Raw genomic sequence first — 25,561 nt, 5'->3', positions numbered from 1 at the left:
GACTCAATGTTTTTTCCATAATATGTAGGCTACTGTTAAGAGGACGTGTTTATTGTTTATTTGGAACCCCATTAGTTGTTGCCATGGAAACAACTACCCCTCCTGGGAATCTCAATTAGGAGCTGACTCATACACCATTAAAATATCAAACACAGCAATTTATCATATTCTATTTCACATTTTAACAAGTGAACAGGTCATCCCACACAAACAAATCAGGAACCCTCTGACCAGTTCACACAATTCACTTCTTTCTTTAAATTTCCATCATAATTGGACCAGCAGCCACCCACAGAAAAAAGAAGGTGCAATTTTATTACCAGGGCAAATGTTTATGTCCCATGTAGTGGGGTCAGTCATGGTGACAAGGCACAAGTTTGCCCTGTGTTTAAAGCTCCCCCATGAGGACAACCAGTGTCATTGTTCAGTGCTGCCTGAAACACAGTCTGAAGTTATGTCAAGCCATGGGGTAACTATAGTTACCCCATGGCTTGACATAACTATATGAGATGTATCACTGTAGTGATGATGTATCACATTTCAGAGACACACTGTGGCCCGGATTGACCATACAGGGTGCATAGATGATTACAGAGTGACAATTATTACTGGTCAGACAAAACAAGGGAGAAAGGAGTCAAGGAGACAAGGAGGCTTAAAGGTGCAGCGGGTAGAAATGGAGCAAATATGATAAGAAAAAGTTATCTTTATAAAACAGTCACTATATCCTGAGAGTAGCGCATGAGACAATCTGAAAAAAATCATGTGCCTCTGTGTCCTCCGGTGTCCTCCAGTGCTCCTAATGGCATCTGCAAGGTTTCACAGACTGGAGGAAAACAACCAATCAGAGCCGAGCTGGAGCCTGCCGTCTCTGAGCAGCTGTCAAACCCTCGCGAACTCCGATCAAACAGTCAAACTAGGCAGCGCTGATCAAATATGAATCAATATTCTGTTACTATGATGCCTATTTCTCGCCCCAAATGTTTTCAGAAACATCTTGTAGTGCACTGTTTAGCTGTAAAATGAGAAATTTGTGACCATGTTGGGATCAGTTGAGGATATACCAAGCACCGCCCACCAGCTGTAGCACAGCCAATAGGAACGCTGAATTGGAACGCTCTCTCTCTCTGAAATGACCTGTGATTGGTCAAAGTGTTGTCACGGGCTACATTTTCTAAAGTCTGAAAACAGAGCCATGAGGAGGTGCAGAAGTCTTGTTTTCTCTCAGAACACTTGAATTACAATATGCTGAAAGGTTATTATGGAATTTTTGCCCGATGTTGCCAAAAATATACCGCCTACTGCCACTTTAAACCTGCAGTAGGCAGAACGTTTTTGGCATCATTGGGCAAAAATTCCATACTAACCTTTCAGCCTATTGTAATTCAAGTAAACAATATACGTGGCATCAATAGAAGCACAAACAATAGCCTCGAACAGTGTTTGTGTTGGCTTTAATTAGCTACAGGAAAAGGAAATGCAAACATGAAGAAGCACCAATAGTAAATCCTGCCTGTTAAAGCACAAGTAATACAGTTTTCCCCCAGGATTTAAGCTCACTGTATTCATACTGTAGGCCTACTTCACTTTCTACTTCCCTTACCAAAAAGAAGTTTATTCAAGTGTGCTGTTAGTATACTTCTTTTAAACTTGAAATAAGAGAGTATACTTTCAGTTGACCTTTATGTAAATTTGACTTATCAGAGATATACTTAAGAATCCTACTAATCTTACTAGTTATGCCTGTTAGACTCATGGTTAGACTCACACTCCAGGCCATCTCAGTGCTTTACACCTGCTAAAAATCATGACTGATCTCTGTATATCTAATCTAATAAAGTCTCTCAATTCCAATTCAATTCAATTTGCTTTACTGGCATGACTGTCAGGTGAACAATATTGCCAAAGCGTCAATTCAATAATAAATAAAAAATAAAAAAGGAACAAAATAAAAACAAAAACATATATATACATATATATACAATTCATTAAGCAAATTACAATATATAGATATTTAAAAAGAACATGCATGTAAATGGAAGAAAACAATAAAGAAGTAATTAATGTTTGTTGTGTCAATAAAACAAACAAACAAATAAAAAACAATTAATAACAATATATTGCAATATCAAAGGATAAATGTAAAAAAAATAAAAATTAAAAAATAAACCCAAAAAAAACATGACACACACAGTTCATGTAATAGCTAATTATTATTAGAGTGATAACAGCTGTACTATACATGGAGTAAATGCAACCTTAGGTGACTATTTGTGGCAATGTTTCATTCATATTTCATTAATCCGTTTTTTATATCCACATTTAGCTTATACTGTGTATACTGCACTATTTTGCACTATTTTAAGTATTTTACTAGTATTAATACTATATTATTATCATTATTTTTAACTTTCAAGATGTTTCAAAATGTCCTGTAATGGCAATTTTCATATCTGCAGTTTAACACTGTACCTTTAGATAATCTCAGGGCCTCACATGTTCAACTTCGTCACCATAGGACAGTGACCTGACATTTTAGTTCTCTGTAACTGCAAACAACAGATTGCTGAAATACTTGTTATGTCTTGTGATGCTCTGTTGTCTGCTGTGTGCTGACGCATTGATACACTTTCTATCCTTCTCTTCCTTTCTTCTTTGCACTTATCTTCATGTTATGCTTTAAATGTATAAATACTGACTACTCTTTGTATTCGGGGCTCACTTGCCACAGTCCACAACAGGTGGCTGTGCTCGTGAGTCCATCTGCAGATGTTTTAGTTATTAATGTATGCCTTTTTATTAAATTCACTGAAAGACAAGTTGTTACGTTGGTTTGTGTCTTGTTTTAACAGAAACTGCCACCACAATTCTCTATTGTGTTGTTAATTGTACTACTCTACGAGCCTCTACAATTGCCCCTCGGGGACAAATAAAGTGATTTGAATTTGAATTTAATTGATATTTAGCTAAAATAATTGTCATGGATTGATTGCTGGATTGATTGCAGCCTTGCAGCCATGAGTGACGCTCCGCCCCCTGGCAGTGACGCGGCCGTGACGTCAGCATGAGAAGAAGAAAGAGAGCAACATCTCCACAGAGCTGAGCTGAGTGACAACAGAGGAAGAAAGCTATTATCACAGCTCTGTTCGCTTGTTCCTCGCAGGCAGCACGATGCCACGACGTGTCCGAGTAGCTGCTTGTAACGTGAACGGTGAAGAGAAGAAGCTAACTAGCTAGCTTAGCCACACAGCCTGACAGATAACGTCATTAGCCCGTTGCTAACCGGTTACTAAGGTGAGAGTTGTTGTCTTCATGCTAACACTAGCTGAGTTTAACCACACATATGTTGTCTAAAAGGTTAAATACGTTGTTGATACATCAGCTGACTTACCACACAGAGTTGTGGGAGTTTAGCAACAAGCTAATGTTAAGTTTAACTTATTATTAAGATAAGTCAAGCTACTGTTAGCTGCTTTAAACTTACATTAAATGCATTAGTGTGAACATCTTACTCACCAGAAGTCACTGTTACAAAGTATATGTAGATCCTATTAAGTCTGTCTGTAGTTAATCATGTTTAATTTCCCTAAAGGAGCAATCACAAACAGGTTTATCTTGTCTTCATTTTGCAGTGTTGATAATTGTCTTCTCTGAGGCTGACATTTGATTTGATCCTCTGCTAGACATTTGTTTTATTTATTTTTTGTACTTTATTTTTTCCCTTTTTTCAAGTCTGTTTTCATAAATGCAATCCACTGTTCGTAATTGCAACAGTCTGTAAACCAACTTTTAAGTAGATGAGCTTACAGACAAACCCATCAAATACACTATAGAGAAAACAACCTCAACATTCAAAACCAAAACAACACCAAGAAAAGAAATGACAAAAAGAATAGAGTTAAATAAATAAATAAAAAAAGACACACATAACAAAAAACAAACAATAATAATACAAAAATACGAGAGTAATAATAAAATAAATCAACAAATAAGTTAGACATGTGTTTTATAGTCATTAAGACTCAGTGCCTTGCTGATTTTCTGTCCTGTCAGTCTGTCAATTGTATTCATTAGGTGTCTCAGATGTAAACTAGTCTCAAATCATGAAGTGTTTGATTATGAGACTTATCAGTTTGTGATTAGATGCTATCATTACAAGCAAAAGTAAACTATAGTATATATGACCAAGCTTGAGAACTGAGATGACCTTGTATAGGTGTGGTAGGTGTCTTTCAAAACTCAAGAGAAGCTGACAATTGTCATATTTCAGGTAAACATTGACTTGGTAGCAAAGTGCTGAGTTGGCACCAGGATTCTTGTAGGACAGTAGTGTTACCTGCTTTTCTGCTGTTACTTTATAACCAAATGTTTCCATCCAAGCAAGGAAACACAGAAATAATAACCTAATAATCTTTTTTTTTTTTTTTTACATTCTTGTGACTTTTGTACAAAGATGCTTTTTTTTATTTTATTTTTCATATTTTTTGTCAAGTGAAGGTGCCAGAAGTGAAAATACTGGTCACAGATTATATAAATTGGCAGCATTGGTGCAGCTCAAAGTTTTGTCCCTTGTTTCTTTACAGCTGTATTATTTGATCCTTTGCCAATTTTGATCCTTAATCTGCCAGAAATGGCAATAAAAATGTGATTAACATTTTTTAAAAAGGGCAAGATATCCTGGTTTCTTTAAAATAGGTAGTATTGTGAATGTGAAGTGTTTTCCTATCTCGCTTTGGTTGCATGGCTTATAGTTGTAGGTACAAATCAGCTTTGTCTTCTCAGAGCTATCAGGTCCCGCGGTCCTCAGTAACATGACTGTCTCTTGATTTTAATTAAAATGAAAAGATTTATATTAATGCATAGTGCCATATAACTTTATCACAAACGTATAAACAACTCAATCTTGTGTTGTTTTTTCCCCAAGATCCTTTTACATTTTGTGAGAAGAGCCTACCTGTCTCTTTTATCAATTGCCCTGATGTTGTTCTTGTTTTAAAGTCAAAGACTTGCAGTTTTTTGTTAGACAATAAATTCTGTCCTTCTTGTGTCCTTTTTAGAGAAAGCAATCATGACGCAGAAAGTCAATCTGTGTTCGGTTTCCCTCGGAGTGGAGGGTATGACTTGTGGCTCCTGTGTCCAGTCCATAGAGCAGCGCATCGGGTCGTTCCCTGGAGTGATACATATAAAGGTAAATGCAGTGTTTGCAAAGATATAAGAACATTTTTACATTTAGTGTCATTCAGTATTTTTTTCCACATTGAGGTGCAGTTCTTAACATTTTCTGACTTCAAATTTCTTGTTTGCACTTCCAGTTTAAAAAGAGGATCTGAAACAACTACCATGGATGTTGTACCATGCAATCTGTATTTTAAAATAGAGTATTGTGGAAAAGGCAGATATGTATACAATATTATATTAACTAAAGGTTCCTGCCCATTTTAGGGTAACGCAGTTTGATTAATCCCAGTGTTGCTCCCTCAGGACTAGCTGGTCTGATTTACAACAAAGTAACATCAATGTAGCCATGAGAGATAGCTAAATTGCAGTAGTTGTGGTCTGCTGTTTTGTTTATTGTGTGTTTACCCCTCAGGCTGGGGTTAAATGAGAACATAACATAATAAAGTGTTCCAGATAGAGCTCTGCCCTTTGCAGGGCTGTGACAGCAGGTCGATATGCAGCCTGTACCCACAGGAAATGTCATTTATGTCTTACGAGAATTTAGTTCCTGGTTCATTTTAAGTTAATTTATATAGACGGGATCTGGGAGGAGTGAATAGATTTTTCTTGGTACAACAGACATCGTTCCATTCCGCGCCCTCCCCCGTCTCTCATTCTCAGAAAAAGAAAAGTGAATCCAAAAGGCAGGCACATTCACTTACTACTAAACCCCCACGGTGGTTTGTAACTTACGGCCCAGTCAGGTGATCTCTTTAGTGTGTCACATGTTTCCTTCTTGCTAAAGAGGAAGAGTTAAGGGTCAACATGCTGACAAAACATGCTGTGAGACCATGGACTCATTTTACCTCTTTTTTTTAATAAATATATATATATATATATATAAGGTCCATTGTTGAGACAAGGCAGATTCACAGTATGGCTGTAAAGATGCTATTAAACAGAAATAGAATGGAAGGATGTGGATATGATCACATAAGGAAAGAATTTACTTTGTACACTAAAGTAAACCAATAAGATTGATGACTTCTCCACAATAGAGGGCTGCAGAAATTAGTCATAAAACCCGGAAATGAGTTAGCATTTTTGCACTTCTGGTTCCCTCGTCTGAAAGTCAATGTTTTTTTTCGCAGTGGTGTCCATTTGTGAAGATTATCTTGCTTAACAAAACATGTATGTAGTGGCTGTTTTTGCAATGTGTCTCATTTCTGACTCGTGTTCCAAATAATTTCAATAATTTTTGTGAAGACCCAACGTACTCACAGGAGGCAGGAAACTTGAATGAGGGTTTATTTGAGAATCAATTATAACATTACGACAGGTGATTTCCATCAAAGTTACGTCTTGCCTTGTCCACTACCGACATGATGTTCTAATACGTTAATGAAAAAACTTCCGAAAACTCAAAAACTTGTTGCAATCTACACCTACGCAGACTTCACAGCATCTTCCAAAACCTTTTTTGGCCATGCACGCTGCCTTATGTCACTATAATCTGTCATGAATAATAAAATGTCTATTCTAGCTCTTTATAACGAGAAAATGGTAAATAACATAATCCTACACGGTCGCTATTCAAACTATACGAAAACTGTGGTACAAACTTAAATAATATCAGAATTTATATAATATGTCATGCCAACAAAACAATTTTACCAAATATAAACATGTGCATAATTAAGTCTTACAGTGTAAGTATTATAAACTCTTGTTTGCCACAGATCTTGTTTTCTGCAATAATTCAAAATCCAATGGAAATATCCTATTGGCTTTTTGTTGAGGGAACCAGAGTGATGCTAACTTCTTGGTTGGCCTACAAAAATAGGTCATCCCTGCAGCATTTTGACATAAGAATTCTGACATAAATAACATACTTAATCCAGCACTTCGCCAAAGGCAAACAAACCTACATTAGTGCTTAACAGTTTTATTGGTAGTGCTGCAACAAACGATTATTTTCATTGTTGATTATTTTCTCGATTAATCGATTAGTTGTTGGGTCTATAAAATATCAGAAAATGGTTGAAAAGGTTCATCAGTGTTTCAAGATGACGTCCTCAAATGTCTTGTTTTTGCACAACTCAAAGTTATTCAGTTTACTGTCATAGAGGAGTAAAGAAACCAGAAAATATTCACATTTAAGAAATCAGAGAATTCAGATGTTTTTTTTCTTAAAAAAATACTGAGACTGATTAATCGATTATCAAATTAGTTTGCGATTCATTTAATAGTTGACAACTAATCGATTAATTGATTAATCTTTGTGGCTCTAATTATTGCTGTGCTAATGAAGAAAATTATACATATATGCTGTTATTAATCTGAAGAAAGAGAGCCACCTTTGGTACATTTATTTTGTTAGTTATTTACGAGATTATTAGTAGAATGAAAGACTCAAGTTAAATGCAGCTAGTGATAGCTAAACTGATTTAGCTAAGCCTGATTTTCTTTTCTTCACATTTCTTTCACATTTTCTAAATATACTCTCTGTTATATTTACTTATTTAACCCATACCGTGACTTTTATTTTTTAGGTGTCGTTGGAGCAGAAGAATGCCACTGTCCTATTTGACCAGAGCCAACAGAGTCCAGAGTCTCTGTCAGAGGCCATCGAGGACATGGGCTTTGACTTGAGTCTATCAGACTCCAGCACAGCCACGCCCGTCTCTACGGACACCCAGCTGATCCTCACCTCAGGCCTGACATCTGTAGCCCAACAGGAGGCTCTGGAGAAACTGTCCCAGATTCAGGGAGTACTGGATGTCAGAGAGAGTCCGGCCCAGATGGGTCTCACTGTTACCTTCGTTCCTTCCCTGACTTCTTCGCAGCAGCTGAGTGAGGTGGTGGCCATCTTAACTCCTCTGGAGACCCCCACACCCAGCAGCCCGATACCAAAAGGCCCAACCTTGTCCCCATCTCACACCACGGGAAGCGGGGTGGCGCTCCTTAAGTTGAGCATTGAAGGAATGACTTGTCACTCTTGTACCACCACTGTTGAAGGAAAGATTGGAAAACTGAAAGGGATTGAAAAGATCAAAGGTGATGTACTTGACCTGTTCACAAGCTTTTAGTCATGTATTGCCTCAATGTTTGACCTAGAAGTGATGTTGTAACACAGTTACAGCTGCACTCTACAGGAATGCACATCTTACAGATAACAAGTCTAAGTATATGTCAGGTTCTCTGTATGTTCACCATGGACAGGTTGCTCAGTGGGATTTGACTATGACTCATCCTGTAGGGAGTGACATGGAGACAGACAGGATTATGTTAGTGTCATTGTGTATGAACTGGTTGTATATGCTGCCAGCTGTATATTTCTAGATACATTGTCCCAAAGGTATTTTTCTTTAATATTTCCTTTATTGGGTTTTATAACATAACAGCCCGTACGAGAATATAAATCACATAGATACCAGATCAGCCTACCCATCCCTCCCCTCCCAACCTCCTTCGAGGCTCCCCGCCAGCGGCTCCGTCACATCTCCAAAAATGATCGCAGCAAATTTCCGAACAGGCGTTATTTGGATAAACTGACCACATATTGTTACTTTCTTGCATGAAAACATATTAACACGTAATAAAGTGACATAAAGTGGCTTAAACAGTTTGCTCAGTAGACCTGAAGCCTAAATAAACGCTTCAAATTGCTGTTTTGCCCGTAAGAGTGAGCTGAGACGCACGCCTGCACAGAGCCGGTGCAGACGTCTGCATAGATTACATTGACAGCTAATCTGTTGTGTGAGATGTGCGAGTGAGAGACACGTCTGATACACTTGCAGTAGATGGGGGATTAGCTATGGAGTTACTTTTTTGTCTTTATTATGCAGGCAAACAGAATAGGTTTGAGAGCAAAACTATTGGCATGCAATCAAAAAATATTTTATTGCAAGTAAAATAAATTTGTGATTAAAAAGTTTTGTTTGCAAATCCAAAAGTTTCACTTACTGTTGAACCGAATCTCGTGGGTGGGAACCTAATATGGATGTTGCCAAGCTGTCACTCCAGTCGAGACTGGCCAATAGAGAGGTGTCTTTCAGCATAGGTCCCCGCCCACGAGATTCAGCTCAACAACAAACAAAACTTTCGGATTTGCAAACAAGACTTTTTGCATTAATACATTTTTAATCACAATTTTATTTTACTTGCCATAAAACACTTTTTGATTGCAGTGTCATTTTTGCTCTTTAATCTATTTTTTTATTACACTGTGGAAAGTTTTCCTCTCAAACCTATTCTGTTTGACTGGAGAGTAAAGACACAAAGGTAACTCCATAGTTAGCCAATTGTGGGTTGTATTCATTCAATCAAACATTACAGCAGTGGTCGTTGCAGACACACCTGTATGCAGCTTACTAGTTTGAATATAAAAGGAGTACTGCGTTGTGCACTCTGTCTCCAGAAATGTTAGAAAACCACCCTAAATCCTTTTAAACTCTCCAGCCCTTCCCTTCAGGTTATCTTTTCATTTGGTATACATGGTATACTTCATGAGTCCATCTAGCAGATGTTGATGGTTGTTCATCTTTCCATTGCATGGCTATGGATAAGGGCTATTCTAATACATTTGAGTTTCCAAATGGAACTTAACATTCAAGTGAACAAAAATGACATCCTCATGACAGTTTTATAATAATGATAATAATAAAAATCTTCATTTATAGAGCACTTTTAAAAACCCAAGTTAAAAAATGCCTCACACAAGGCAGCAAATTAATATAATGAATTATATAATCATTAGATTTTAGTCCCCAAATTCAAACAGAAATATAAAGACAATCAATATTTGAATTATCTCAGATGAATGTTTTAAGAGGAGATTTAAAAGATGTTATCGACTCAGCCAGCCGGATTTCCTCGGGCAAGTCGTTCCAGAGCCAGGATCTCAGACTGGCAGGCTCGTATGGTACTAAATGATTGTTTAACACTGATTTAACACTGATTAAACACTTCATGTGCATACATTTCATGTATGCAAATATGGACAGGAATGTTCTTTTAGTGGATTTTAAGTTATATTGTTTGCAAACATCTGCGTCATCTTTTCATGCAGTCACTTCCTGTGCCTGTGTCCTTCCTTTGCTTTTGTATTTTTAACTTTATCATGTCTTTTATTCTCCACAGTTGTTTTAGAGACTCAGGAAGCTACAATCGTGTACCTGCCTTACCTCATCACTGTCCAAACCATTACCGACCAGATTGCTGTGGCCGGCTTCAAGGCGTTTGTCAAGTCCAAGCCCCGCCCCCTGCAGCTGTCCCTCAGCGAAATTGAACGCCTTGTTGATTCTCAAAAATCCACTGTCTCTTCGCCATCAGAGTCATCAGAGGAGACCGAAATCTTCATAGACACGACACTTACTGAGTTCAGGGTGAAAGGCATGCACTGCCGTTCATGCGTGGTCAATATCCAAGACAATATCTCCATGCTGCCTGGTGTCTCCTCTGTGGAGGTCTCTCTGGAGCAGGAGAAGGCCTCCATCTGCTATGATCCTCTAAAGGTCACTGTGACTCAGCTGCAGCAGGCTGTTGAGGCTCTGCCTCCAGGAAACTTCAGGACTCAACCGTGGGACTCCTCTGGCCCTCTCAGTCCTGTTTCCACATCGCCAGCGCCTGCCTTATCGCCGCCTCGGCCTGCACGAGCGACCCAGGCCAAACCTGCTGCCTCACAGCCATGTTTTACCCAGCCTCTAGCATCTGTAGTCAATATTCACATCGAGGGCATGACGTGCAACTCCTGTGTCCAGTCCATCGAAGGCATGATCTCCCAAAGGAAGGGGGTGACGTCAGCCCAGGTCTCTCTGTCCGATCACCAGGGGACCTTTGAGTATGATCCCCTCCTGACCACACAAGAAGAGCTGAGGGAGGCCATAGAGGACATGGGCTTTGATGCCTTCCTACCTGGTAAGAGGATAGATGGTGTGGTTGTTGAGTCAGCAAATTTCTCACATAGTGAAAGGGTTAAAGCAGTGTTAATTGTAGGGTTTTGACTAGAGAGAGAATTGCCTGCAGATAGTCTAAAGCAGGGGTGCCCAAACTTTTTCCCTTGGTGGGCCAAAACTGAAACTTAATGGTGGGCCATGGGCCATAAGCAAACACCTATTGTATTTCATTGTATTGTTAAGATGCAAAATATTACTAGGATCCCAAGTTCCCTTAATTGAAATGCCTTTTGTCCGTGTGCCATTGTCTCTGACTTAGTTTTTTCTTACCTCACTCACGCCAAATTGACTTCCTGCTCAAATTGTCACGGAGATTATGAAAAATGATTAATTAGGGATCCTACATATTTGAAGAGCAGTTTTACCTCACAAAAAAATAAAATGGCACGAACAGCAATTTATGTTATTATTTTTTTAAATTATTCTTTTTCTGCTAGAAACATCTGGCGTGCCAAATCAAACCTTATGCCCACTTTGGGCAGCCCTGGTCTAAAGCTTTGTTGCCTCTGGATGCTCCTCAGCTGGTGGGGATAGTTGAACTGTGAGGCTGAGTCATTATAGTTACATGTTTTAATAACTATAATTTGTTGTCCACAGAGACCAACTCCCTGCTGCCTGCACCAAATCCCAGTCACTCAAAGTTTTCGAGTCTACCACATGTGAAAGATAAGGAGCTGGATAGCGACCTACACAAAGAAATCCTGCAGGGACGCAACGGAGACGCGCACTCTAAATGCTATATCCAGATAGGAGGGATGACCTGTGCTTCCTGTGTGGCAAACATCGAGAGGAACCTCAAGAATGAATCTGGTCTGTAAAAACACCAAAATAATAACGGTTTATTTCAGTTTTGTATCTCATTGCTTTTGCCCAGAGCTAAAGAGAAAATCTTTATTGTTGTGCAGGTATTTACTCGGTTCTGGTAGCACTAATGGCCAGTAAAGCAGAGGTGCGTTATAACCCTGAGCTCATCGACCCTGTGAAGATAGCGGAGTGTGTGAAAGAGCTGGGCTTCACCGCCTCTGTTATGGAGAACTATGAAGGTTCAGATGGAAACCTGGAGCTTGTGGTGAGTCAACGTGAGGTTACATTGACATTATGTTTGCGTTGCATTAAAATGACCAGTTACATTCAACACAGTCATTTATTTCCACAATATGAAATCCATAAATAAGCATTTCCATCACTAGTTGAGAATACTGTCTCGTACATGCAGCCTCCTTTTCAGTAGGAGTAATGAATCATGTCTGTTCCTCTCTTCATACTCTCTTCAATATATTTTTGTCCCTTTCTCTACTTGACTGCTCCTCTTCACCTTCCGTCAGGTCAGGGGAATGACGTGTGCCTCTTGTGTTCACAAAATCGAATCCAGCCTCATGAAAAAAAAGGGGATTATATATGCTTCTGTTGCCTTGGCAACCAACAAAGCACACATCAAGTACGACTCGGAAATTATAGGGCCGCGAGACATCATCAAGCTGATCGAGGTATTATTCCTGTTTGTTATTTAAGCATTTGTTCAGTTTTTTTCATGCCAACCAGAGAATTTGTGTATAATACATTTCTATATGAAGTGCTTCATCATAATGGTATGCAATTTAATCAGTTGTTTGACTAATTTGTAGGATCTGGGGTTTGAAGCATCTTTGGTAAAGAGGGACCGCACTGCCAGTCACCTGGACCACAGCAAAGAGATACGACAGTAAGTAGCATTTTGTTTTTGTACACCAAGAACATGCAAGAGCACCCCATTGTGTTGCCCCCCCCGTACACACACGCACACACACGCACCTCCACACATAACAAACAGTGATATCCATCTAAGAATAACTAATAATAATTAATGTGTCATATGAATAATGAATAATGTTGTGGAATTATTCCTTATTTCAAGGGCTATTTTGGGATTTATACAATATTATTACATACTTATATATCAAAAAAACGAAGCATTCGAATGCTGATTTGGAGGCCAATTACCATAGCAACGGTCAAAGCTTCGAAGCATTCGGCTCAGCCCTACTTTATATGATACCAAATTGTTTTTTTGTTTTTTTTAATGATTCAACAATGTGTCTTGGTTTTTTCTCAGAAACCAGTTCTGCTTTTAGGTCAGTCAGCTGCTAAAAATAGTTGTACAGAGATAGAAACACACCCACTTAACATTACTGAATAGTTTCTGTTATTACAACTCCCAGCTCCTCATGAACACCACATAGCTCGGACCATTAGTGCCAGGAAAAATATAAATGAAGCGTTGTTCACCAATCGACCGCTGAATCTTAGTCCTAACTCTGAGAAAACACACACGCAGACACACATTACGTTATTGGTTCAGAAATGTTATTACATTATTTGTAAGTTATTACATTATCGACTTTTATTACAGTAAGGACGGAAAAAATATGATGTTATTGCCAGTTAATACATTACCGGTAGGTATCATATCATTGGCTGCTACAGCCTCTGTAATGAAAGTTAAAACCTAGAGTAGACCACAAAATACAATGAGTCCATTTCTAACACACAACTGTCTCTCTAAGGTGGAGGAAATCTTTCCTGGTGAGCTTGATTTTCTGCGTTCCTGTGATGGGCATGATGACCTACATGATTATCATGGACCACCACATGAATGTTTCACATCAAAACAACGCCACAGTGGAGGACCGCAACCACTACCACGCCACCATGTTCCTGGAGAGACAGCTGCTCCCAGGCCTCTCCATCATGAACCTCCTCTCTTTCCTCTTTTGTGTGCCTGTACAGGTAAATCACAGGGATCAACCGCACTTCCAGGGAAAGTGATATGGAAATTTCAGCAGCACATACTGTACAAATTTAGATTTTGAAAGAGGCGGCTGAATGAAATATTTGTGGTTTCTGTTTTTCCTTTTCTTTAGTTTATTGGAGGTCGCTACTTCTACATTCAAGCCTACAAAGCAGTCAAACACCGATCCGCAAACATGGATGTGCTAATAGTTCTGGCTACCTCCATAGCCTTCAGCTATTCATTGATCGTCCTGATAGTTGCCATGGCGGAGAAGGCAAAAATCAACCCCATCACCTTCTTTGACACCCCGCCGATGCTCTTTGTCTTCATCTCCTTGGGACGCTGGCTGGAACAGATAGCCAAGGTTTAGTTCATTACCATTATATCTATGGCATGAAATGCAGGACCTCAGTTGAATTTATTAGTCACTTTGAAATCTTCTTCTTCCATCCAGAGCAAGACATCTGAGGCTTTGTCCAAGCTGATGTCTCTACAAGCTACTGAGGCCACAGTGGTCACTCTGGGCAGTGACAAGTCCATTCTCAGGTACTCGTTGTTCTCCTTTTGTTTACATAAGTCTTTCATATCTTTAGTTGGTTTTAGATTACCGCATATCAAAATGTTTGCCGTCGAGATGTCAGTAAAAGGTCTAACGTGACATAACAAAGACTGAATAAACAAGCTGCAAATGATTTTCCAAAGTAACAATAGCACAAATATATTTCTCAATTCCAACTGAGATTCAGATTTAATCCCCAGTTTTCATCTTTTGTGTTTTCTGAAAACCCCGCTAGCCCCTAAAAAGATCATAATTTGATTTTTCTCTGATTGTTTTTCACACCACTTCTGATTTACGATTTTAATTTGTTTTTTTCTTTCATAAAAACAAACTAGGCCTACAAAAGACAAATGAATTATTAAAATAAGTTTAAGTTTTTATTTTTACAGTACAACTGATGTTGTAGCTGACCGTCGACGTGAACCAACAGGCGGGTCTTCCAGCTCCGGCGTTTCATTTGCCCTCGCCTTCTTCTCATGGGAAACTACTATGAGACAATGATTCTGCTAATGTTAACTGCTTTTTAGCTGGTCTTTTTAGTGCCGCCGTCTCTTCACACACTTCTCCCACTCGGCTGCTTGCCTTTGTTTGAGATGCAGGAATAAATAAGTTGTGCTGCTTTTAGTTTCCACAGACTTTAGACAAACTTTACAGCGGACAGTGTTTTGCTCGAGGTTGGACGCTAAAGTGGTGGTGGCAGTTCTGTACCGTAATTACTCAAGTTAAAGTGAAAATCTATTTTCATTTTTAAATATCGTCCTAAACCATTACCTTGAATTAATTGCTAAAATCAATTTATTGCCCAGCTTTTGTGTTAATGTGTTAAATGAAAAAACACAAGTCAAGTTAGTTGTCTGTTTTGTGTCCATCACATTGAACTTACTTTAAAAAAAAAAATGGGGGGAAATAAAACTGGAAATGTAATTTTGATCTACTACTTTCTGCTGAGAGAAACTATATTGTTTAGTAAAATTGTGCCTATGGTTTTGCTGCAAGTTATTAACAGCATTTCACACTTCTTTTCAGGTTTCCCCCTGGGTTTTTAGAGGGCTTAGGTGCTGAGTAGCCGGTGGGGTATGGGCAGTGAGGGGTTTGGGGGTCATATTCTGTAAATCAAAAGAGCAGATTCAGAAAACTGAACATTGTTTTATCAGTGCATAACGTTGCGAATTAGTAAACAACCAGTTCCACCCCGGCATTCTTACAGAATGACTGGTAGATGATTCGCTCTCACCTGCAATATTATGCTTTTGCAGGACGTGAACATTGTATGGATAAATTACAGCACTGTTCTCACCCCCTTCCCCCGTGCAGTGCCTGTGCGTCGGCTCGTCCGGATGCTCTCCACGTTGTTTTTAAGCAGCGCAAAAAAAACTCTGCAATGGCAGTGAAAACCTTGATTTCAGAAAAGCAAGCTTGAACATCAACATACTGTATGTCGAAGTAGCCACAGCAACACAGTCAACAACACGGAGCTTGAGAATTGTGAGGAGAAGGAAGAGGGAGGCAGTGTATGGATGACCCATAACCAGGTTACTATAATTATAATAATGCAGGACTATGAGGATACAGCCGTTTCAGGAGACCAGCAAGGATCTTTTCACCCCGCGGAGGTTCATATGAGACAATATAAAACATATAATTATATATATATATATTTAATTTCCATTGCAGTTTAATAGTAGGCCTACAGAAAAAAACGGGGTGCTTCAGCAGCCCCCGCTTCCCGCGTTCATGATTAGAGCAATAGTGTAGTAATGGTCTAGCATTGTATCAACACTGTATGATTTACAACATTTACATTGTTTGACACTCGTGTGTGTTCCAGTGAGGAGCAGGTGGATGTTGAGCTGGTGCAGAGGGGCGATGTGGTGAAAGTCGTTCCTGGAGGGAAGTTTCCAGTAGATGGGAGGGTCATCGAGGGACACTCCATGGCTGACGAGTCTTTGATCACAGGTTGGTCACAGTGAATGAAGGACCAAGTATTTATTCATATTGATTGAGGGCTCACTATCAGTATTGGTGGCAATAATATGCTAAAATGTAAGTTCTCAGGTTAAGAGATTTGACTTGCACACACACCACTGCTCAGATTGATCCCTGAAATGTGTGCCTTTTAGCTGTTTGTCCTGTATTGGGTTACTTACTGTTGCAATGTTGACACAGTTTACCACAACAATTATTACCCTTAATTTTCCACATCGTTAGCATCGGTGTTCAATCAGAAAATCCTTTTAGAATATGAAAGGATAAATTGCCAGTACTAACAAACATGTAGTCTTTGGTTATTATTTGAGTCGTGGTTTCTGCCAAAGCTGCAGTATTTGCAACAGATGTCCTGTTCCTGTGTTCTGCTGCCTCCTGTTTCCTGACCAGCTGTTGCTTTGTGATTCCAGGTGAGGCCATGCCAGTGACTAAGAAGCTCGGGAGCTCTGTGATCGCAGGCTCCATTAACCAGAACGGCTCGCTGCTCGTCAGCGCTACACATGTCGGGATGGACACCACGCTGTCTCAGATCGTCAAACTAGTAGAGGAGGCTCAGACTTCAAAGGTGAATTATTTGGTTTGAGATCTGCTCTGTGTCTACCTGCTTTGGTGTTAACTGCTCAGGTGTTTAATTCCTGACATTTCATTTTTAGGCTCCCATCCAGCAGTATGCAGATAAGATCAGCGGCTATTTTGTACCCTTCATTGTTGGCATATCCCTCCTCACGCTGATCGTCTGGATCTTCATTGGCTTTTTCGACTTCTCTCTGGTGGAGATGTACTTTCCTGTGAGTCTTCTTTTTAATCTTGATATCTGACTGTACCAAGCTCCTCAGTATAGCATCAGCATTTTACTGATTCAAAACATTAAACACGACTAAATGTCATCTGATATTGTTCCTTATTACTATTTAACTTTATTTTCTTCAGTGATTGTAAAGGTGATTTGTAATTCATTTGAAAGAAAAGCTAACAGCCCTGTTTCCTCCCTGCAGGGTTACAACAAGAGCATTTCCAAGGCCGAGGCAGTGATTCGCTTCGCCTTCCAGGCCTCCATAACAGTATTATGCATCGCATGCCCCTGTTCCCTTGGCTTGGCAACCCCGACAGCTGTCATGGTGGGCACAGGGGTTGGAGCCCAAAATGGCATCCTGATTAAGGGAGGAGAGCCACTCGAGATGGCGCATAAGGTATGTTAATGATGACACCCCTATGTAGTCAGCTAATTATGTAACATACCAACTGTCAATTTAAACACATTATGAAATGGCTCTGGTTTCCTAGGTTACAAAACCACATTAGTCTAGATGTGACTCTGATTAAATACAGTAAAATCATTTAAAATCCAGCCTGATAGTATTTCTTTCTGATTTTGATCACATCTCCTTTTACTGGCAGGTCCAGACGGTGGTGTTTGATAAGACTGGGACAATCACATACGGTGCTCCGAAGGTTGTCCAACTTAAGATGGTTGTGGAGGGGAACAAGATGCCTCGTTCCCGACTGCTGGCCATCATGGGTACAGCTGAGAACAACAGCGAACACCCTCTGGGAGCAGCTATCACCAAATACTGCAAACAGGTTGGTCCCTACCTCAAATTTAACACTCCACAATCTCAGATCCTCTACATGATTCTCTGTATGCTCCAGTTGTAAAAACATCCATTACTCTCTGTGTGAAGGAGCTCGGCACAGAGTCTCTCGGAGCATGCACTGACTTTCAGGCGGTGCCGGGCTGTGGCATCCGATGTCAGGTCAGCAACACGGAGAGCCTGCTGAAACAGGAGGACAGCGACAGCGAGGACAACAACCAGCGCAACAGTGTCCTCGTCCAGATCAGTGACACCCGGACGTCCGCCAGCTCCCATCCACTCATCATGGACCCAGAGCCACTAAGTATGTTGGGAGGCACATTGTTGTAGTTGTGTATTCAACAGAAATACTGAAACATTTTTATTTAAACCTTAGATTATGAATTTAGGTAGTGATACGGTTACAGTAAACGTCATCTATGTTTCCTTGCTGTTGTCTAACCCAAATGATGTCTGTGTGTAGGCCTTGTCCAGACAGCCACCTACGTTGTCCTGATTGGCAACAGAGAGTGGATGAAGAGGAATTGCCTGCAGGTCAGACCAGAAATAGATGAGGCCATGACGGAGCACGAGCGCAGAGGACGCACTGCTGTTCTAGTAGCTGTAGACAGTGAGTAATACTGTTTGACACGAAATGTAGTCTTTTTTATCTGTTTGCCATCATTTCCTGACTGACTGCTAACAGTTTTGTTCTTATCTAAAACTACTTGTATTCTCAGATTTGCTGTGTGCGATGATAGCCATCGCAGACACAGTGAAACCAGAGGCTGAGCTGGCGGTCCACACTCTGACCAGCATGGGTCTGGAAGTCGTGCTGATGACCGGAGACAACAGCAAGACGGCACGAGCCATAGCTGCTCAGGTATGGACAGAGACTGGATATGGAGCTAGGCGATATGACAAATCAGTATTTTAAGAGTGAGAATCTGTGCTTTTATACATATTTATAATGGGGAAGAGTGATATGGTTTGAGAAGAAAGCATTAGTAATGTTGATATAAAACTACAATGTTGCATTTAAAAAAAAAACTAAAAACACCACAACACTCTAAGATATTATTCCGAGAAAAAACTCAAAATTTCTGAGATTTAAGTCGTAATTTACAAAAAAAAATTTGAATATTCTCTGAGATTATAAAGTAATAAATTTGAGAAAAAAACTCAAATGCAAAACTGTGATAACGCCAGCCGCCGTCTGAATTTTGTTGCTCCTAAAGTAGTGTTACCATGGTAAGGATGGACTCTGAGCGAGATGAAGGTCCTGAAAAATGCACATGTGTGTTTTCTTTCATGTTTTTTCTGTGTTCTTTTATGAACATAAATGCTAATATAATTAATATATTTTGCACTCCGTGGCTCACGTTACCGCAGTGTTTAACGGTGGTGTGATGAGGTTGATCCAACCTTGCAAAGTGAAGCAATGTGGTTCCTTGACAAAGAACTTCTCTCTCACATTTATGACTTCATATTCTCACATAATATTAGATTTTTTTTTTCGTGAATTTGTGAGTTTTTTCCTGGAATATTAGCCCCCTGCCTCGGCTCCTTTAGTATATTTATTTTTTACCTACAATGGCCCTAATACGTCGTCGTAAGTCTCAAATGTTTTTTAAAGCCATTTTATAATTGCTTTGCATATTGTGGTTTGTGTGTCTCTGAGCCCGTCGGTCTGTCTCTCTCTCTCCAACAGGTGGGTATCAGGAAGGTGTTTGCCGAGGTGCTGCCCTCCCATAAGGTGGCCAAGGTGGAGCAGCTGCAGCAGTCAGGAAAGAGAGTAGCTATGGTGGGCGACGGGGTTAACGACTCACCTGCTCTGGCCATGGCTGACGTGGGCATCGCCATAGGAACCGGGACAGATGTGGCCATAGAGGCAGCAGATGTGGTGTTGATCAGGGTGAGAATTTGAGCTTGGAGGATATTTTTTAAGTCTGTCATGAATTCACATCTCTGGCCTACAGATCGGCTGTTTCAAAACATGAAAACATCAAACATGATATTTCTGCCCTGCAGCATAGACGTAGAGTGAAACAGGATCTGGCACAACACAGTGTCACAGATTCAAACAGTATACAACACTGTATCATGATACCAAACGTGTAATACAAGTGATTCAATCTGCAATATGCCATATTTTGCAAGACAGCAACTAGGGCTGCACAATTAATCAAATATTAATTGCGATCACGATTTTGGCTTCCAACAATTAAATGATCGACTGCGAGAAAATTCTGCTTCATATCAAATCAAGCACTTCCTAAACTAACAGTCCGCCACCAGGGGGCAATCAACATGTTTCAGCTTCACTTTTGGGGAGCTGTAATGCAGCTGTGAGGGCTCCCTACAGATACAGCCTGGGAAAAACTTCCCTGAACGTTGCGGCTGCAGTCCAGAGTAGAAGAGTAATATACTGTATATTACTTGTTTTAAACAAAAATGCACTGGATTCAGATGAATCGATGCAAAGATTTGTACATTAGCAGGAATGTAGCACAACATGGAAGTGAAAGCAGTCTGTTTATTTAAATGTGAGAGTGCAATAAAAATATTTTGTCCCTAAAATCAGTGAATAATTGTGATCCTGATCTTGATTATCATTTTGGCCATAATAATTGTACAGCCCTAAGAGTAACACATGATATGTCACAATATCTGTGTGACTGAAGAGAAAAAAAACATTCATTCCCATTTTACTTAAAAATACAGAAGTCTGTTATTATTATGTAATTATTATATTTATTTACTGCATTGTGATGTGCTTTATATTTTGTTTCATTTTAGATGTCTTAATCAGTGATGTGTAGCAAATGACAAGTCTTTGAATTGATACTACTGTTTGTATGTATGCTAAGGCTGCACAATATATTGTATTTTATCACCATCGCGATGTCAACACATCGTTAAAGACTGCGATATTGCACTCAGGGATTTTTTTAGTTAGTTGAAAGATGGTATCAGTAGTAAACTGCACTTTAATATGTTTATTTAACGCGAGTCATATCATTATCGCAATGTTCGTTATCGAATATGGCATATTGTCAGAATAATGCTTCTAGATTGAAAAATAGGTTTGTTTTTTGTTTTTCAAAAATGGTTTGACCACTGTTGCCACTGTTTTCAATCTTTGTATCTCAAATGTGTTAACCTCTCTGCAGATATTACTTGGAATGTGGTTTTAATTCGTCTTACTAAGCACTATTTATCTGATATTACTACCCTTTTTTTTGTGTTGTCTGCAGAATGACCTCCTGGATGTGGTGGGCAGCATTGACCTCTCTAAAAAGACCGTCAGGAGGATCAGGATCAACTTTATATTTGCTCTCATCTACAACTTGGTTGGCATTCCTATTGCTGCTGGTAGGTGACTGCAACAGATTAATTTAACTGTTGTCATCACACTGAGAGTGATCATTGCAATAATCTATGACCCGTGTCTGTCCACAGGTGTGTTCCTCCCCGTTGGTCTGGTGTTACAGCCGTGGATGGGCTCTGCTGCGATGGCGCTGTCGTCTGTCTCTGTGGTTTTGTCCTCCCTTCTACTCAAATGGTAATGAGATATTTAATGCTTTGTTGAGGCCTTTTTCATCTGTGTGCTTTGCTTTTCTCCCTTTTGATGATATTCATCTAAAACCATTTTTTCCATTCACTTTCCATATTCTCTTTCTTCTCGTCTTTGTTTAGTTACACTAAGCCCACTGCTGAGAAGCTGGAGGCCAGACTGGGTAACAGCAGGCGGCAGTGCGGCAGCCTGTCCGAGGTCAGCGTCCACATCGGCATGGGCGAGATGCGTCGTCCCTCCCCCAGACTCAGCCTGCTGGACCGCATTGTCAACTACAGCCGCGCCTCCATCAACTCCCTGCGCTCTGACAAGCACTCTCTCAACAGCTTGGTGCTCAGCGAGCCCGACAAACACTCGCTGTTGGTGGGGGAGGCGCTGTGCGATGAGGAGTTCTGCTGAATACATGAGGCTCACATGGGTCAGCAACGACTTTTATATGCTGGAGGAGTAGATGGTAACTGCATTTATTCAAGGCTGGGCCACGCTAAGCTGAAAGGGTTACATTGAATTACGGCCCACCATCTGCTGCAAGGCGCCTCAGGGCAGCGCCGTTGACTTACAGAGCCTCGGTTTGGTTTTCTTTTAGCTCAACCAGCCAATCACACGCACTTCAGAGCTTGAGGGGGATTTTCTCTCCCTCGGTTGCAGACTATCTTTTGTTGAGGTCACGGCCCTCCGGTACACTCTTTGCCACTCTTATGTGTCTAGGGGCATGAAGCATCTACAGAGCCTTGAAGCAGGTGTCCACATCCAGGAAGCAGAGTGACGATCAGCTCTGCCACTGTGCACATCTGCCAGTACAATCTTTAACACCTATCCAAAGACATTTAAACAGTGTAAGAGTGGACACTGCCGAGTTATGTTTTAACTAATTTCCCTTAAAAAGGAAAATTATAATAACACTGTTGTATAATTCTTATTCCAGAGTATTTATATTCCTTTTATTTATCTTTTTTTCATTATATCCGATGTGAAAAATGAAGTTGTTGAATCCAAATGCGAATTTTTCATTTTCAATCTCCGAAAAATGTGTAATTACTGAGCAAGGCAGAGAAACTCAGTCAATCAAAGAAGTCTTGTAACTTGCTGAAAACAGATTTTTTTTATTGTGCAGAGTGCTAATGGAGTGAGTTGTAAATGTCAATGCTACCCAAGTGCCAATTGAAGTGCTGCCTTGGCAAAGTCCAACACATTCCAAAGATAGCACCGTACAGAGGTTACCTTGGACTTATTGTGAGAACAGAGATAAGGTCAACGACTCACAGCAGAGACTACGAATGGTGACGCCGACTATAGAAGGTTTCCATAGTTGTGTCGAACCCTCTGCATCTTTGGTTAATGATACAAGATGAATGTGAACATTATTCACTGTCAAACAGAGATTGTTACATGGATGACTTTGAGCTTGAATTACTTTATTTGCTCGTTGCAAAGAAGGTTTTGTGTTGTGATGCAATTTATGAAGAAGCCAAATGGGCCTTTTTCACAGGAAGACATTTAGACTTATCACAGTTGGAAAAGCACAGGAGGAAATTGGTTTTATATTGTGCATGCTGGCTCACCGTCACATGAGTAGAACAGAGCATCATTAATGTTAACACAAGTAACGCTTTTCCTACTATGACGAGTGAAAATGTCTGCTGTGAAAACGGCCTATTGTAAATACATTTGTGTTATCTCCGTCGTCACACTAGACAAGACGTTACTGTTTCCAGGAATTTCTTTCAGTGGTGTAACTCTTTGTGCTTTTTTTTTTTTAATGTGATTCACACTGTTGCACTTGATCAAAGAAACATCTTTTAAACCCAGGGGAGCAGGAAACACAGCAGGATCAGCAGACTAAACACAGCTGCGTCTCAGCAGTTCCACCAAACAAGTTACTGAGAGGCAAATGTTGAAGAATTAAGTAGATTGTTTCTTAAAAATCAGTGTACAAGTTATTAAATTGAGATCGTAGACTGTTAAGCTGTCTATTTTTTTCTCCTGTAAGAGTATTACAAAGATTTTCTGCATCACTATCTGCTGTGTCAAATCAGGAGAGAACCGCTACAATCCAGCCATTCCTTGATTTTTAGTGTCTATTGTTTCTTTTTGATCATGAAAGGAGCCATCAGTTTGTCCTGCCGCTTTCCCATGATGCATCATGTTCTGTAGCTGAGTGCAATTGTTTTTTGTGCATTGCTTTTGTAAAAGACGTCCGTAGGGCTTCAGATCTGTGTGCAGTCAAATTAAGCGAGTCCATGTTTGCTGTCTTTCATAGGTCTTCTGGACATTATGTGCCTTGGAATAAAACGCTTTTGTAACGTCACCCGGTCGTGTCCTGTTTATACCAGACGAGGGCGCTGTGGAGCCGTCAGTTAAAAAGACCAGGTACAAGATTTCATCAACTTTATTTCATCCAGTTAGTCTAAACATCACATCACCCCAGTGAACTGCAAAACAAATATTTTTTTTGTCAGAATATTTTTAAAAATATAACTGTAAATGACTTCCTCCTCTTGAGTCGATTTGTATCGCTTTGGCTGTAGTGACATTTCATCTCATTTGGTAGATTGAAGCTTGTCAACATGTTATTTATTAGGTAGTTAATTCAATATTTTTCAACACATTAAAGGGGATTTAGCTCACATTGGATGCAGTCAAACGTTAAGGGACACTCAGAAATAATGTCTACCAAAGGGCAAGTTTAATATTTACCATCTTTTCTGAATCCCTCACTGATCAAGGTGAAAAGCATTGCGGTCAGGAAACTGAACAGGTTTAATAAGTTTTTAAAATGTGCAGCATTTGGAAGTCTGTTACAACATTGTGCTTTTCTGGACGAACACATCCTAAACCGCTGTAATTGGAAAAAATGCTACATTCAGTTACCTTTTAACACTAGAATAACAAACTTCACTTCAAACCAGCTAGGGAACAGCTCCAACTCCAACACGTCTCTCTGGACACACAGACGACCTAAAGTAAAGTTACTTATACAGCAATATATGTAAGTAGATTTACAGTATATTAAACATTAAACACCTTACAGAAATTACACACCATAATGAGCAAAAGATGCAATGAAATCAAATCATTGTTCACAAGCGTTTGATGGATTGAAATGTAAACATTTGCATTATTTTGGACCGGATGGTTTTGAACACACTGGATCCTAAAATCATTTTTAATGAGGATAGGTTCGCTAAAAATTGCTTGTTGGTTTTGTGGCTTCAGGTCCATCTTTTTCACGCTCATCCCTGATTTTAAAATGTCCAATGATAGATCTGGCATGCCGCTGTACAGTCTCATTTATTCACACAGTAAAATACAACAGCTGTAAATGTGGCACACAAATGTCCTTCAATTTTATACACCAGCAGGCCCACACAACACAGTTTACACCGACCGAGACCAAACATACCAGACGGGGAATTATCAGACTGCACCTGCTTTATCTCTGTGATAGTGTGTGCTGATGTAACTGTATGTAATAACTAGAGTGAGTGTGCATATTTCACACTTTAACAGCAAACTATCATGAAATATTGAGCAGGGGGTTGTTAACGATCCAATAGCTGGGAACTCACCAGACTGAGGTCAAACTAAGTCTGTATGAGGAGTCCACAGAGCAGCTTGAGTTCATAAAGTCATATTTAAAACACACATATTGGTTAGATGGATTCCTCTGTATATCACCCTTGTCTTGGAAAATACTATCTTGAGAATGTTTTTGGCATTTTTCCCCAATACTGACATCCACATCTAACATATGTATATACAAATGTATTATAATACATCAAAAACAATAATCAAACCGCCACATAAATCTAAAATGTGTCACTTTGTGCGGTAATTATCAAACCTCTTAGGATGCTGCATTAAAAGGAACAGTGTGTAACATTAAAGGGGATCTACTGGCAGAAATGGAATATAAGAAGTATGTTTTCTTTAGTGTATAATCACCTGAAAATAAGAATCGTTGCATTTTCGTATTGTTTCGTT

The 25,561-nt window shown here is 39.7% G+C and overlaps 1 protein-coding gene across 2 annotated transcripts; it reads left to right on the top strand.

Annotated features, from left to right (window-relative positions):
- The first annotated feature begins 2,824 nt into the window (after positions 1-2,824).
- Positions 2,825-23,885, top strand: atp7a (ATPase copper transporting alpha). 2 transcript variants are annotated; one of them, XM_037779881.1, is made up of 23 exons: positions 2,825-3,294; positions 5,058-5,188; positions 7,710-8,214; positions 10,300-11,076; positions 11,712-11,924; positions 12,020-12,183; positions 12,440-12,601; positions 12,740-12,816; positions 13,658-13,880; positions 14,015-14,248; positions 14,339-14,430; positions 16,272-16,399; positions 16,840-16,994; positions 17,083-17,217; positions 17,425-17,619; positions 17,828-18,010; positions 18,112-18,325; positions 18,485-18,631; positions 18,741-18,883; positions 19,712-19,915; positions 21,258-21,375; positions 21,463-21,565; positions 21,700-21,976. In XM_037779881.1, exons 2-23 carry the CDS (start codon positions 5,069-5,071, stop codon positions 21,974-21,976), a joined length of 4,569 nt encoding a protein of 1,522 aa, XP_037635809.1. In that variant the 5' UTR covers positions 2,825-3,294; positions 5,058-5,068. The 2 variants fall into 2 exon arrangements, with proteins under 2 accessions (XP_037635809.1, XP_037635810.1); XM_037779882.1 differs by lacking the exon at positions 2,825-3,294 and having other exon boundaries at positions 5,069-5,188; positions 21,700-23,885.
- The last annotated feature ends 1,676 nt before the right edge of the window (positions 23,886-25,561 follow it).

Source organism: Sebastes umbrosus, chromosome 9, assembly GCF_015220745.1.
Source record: "Sebastes umbrosus isolate fSebUmb1 chromosome 9, fSebUmb1.pri, whole genome shotgun sequence".
Lineage (NCBI taxonomy): Eukaryota > Metazoa > Chordata > Actinopteri > Perciformes > Sebastidae > Sebastes > Sebastes umbrosus.
This window is presented reverse-complemented; position numbering and strand designations above follow the sequence as displayed.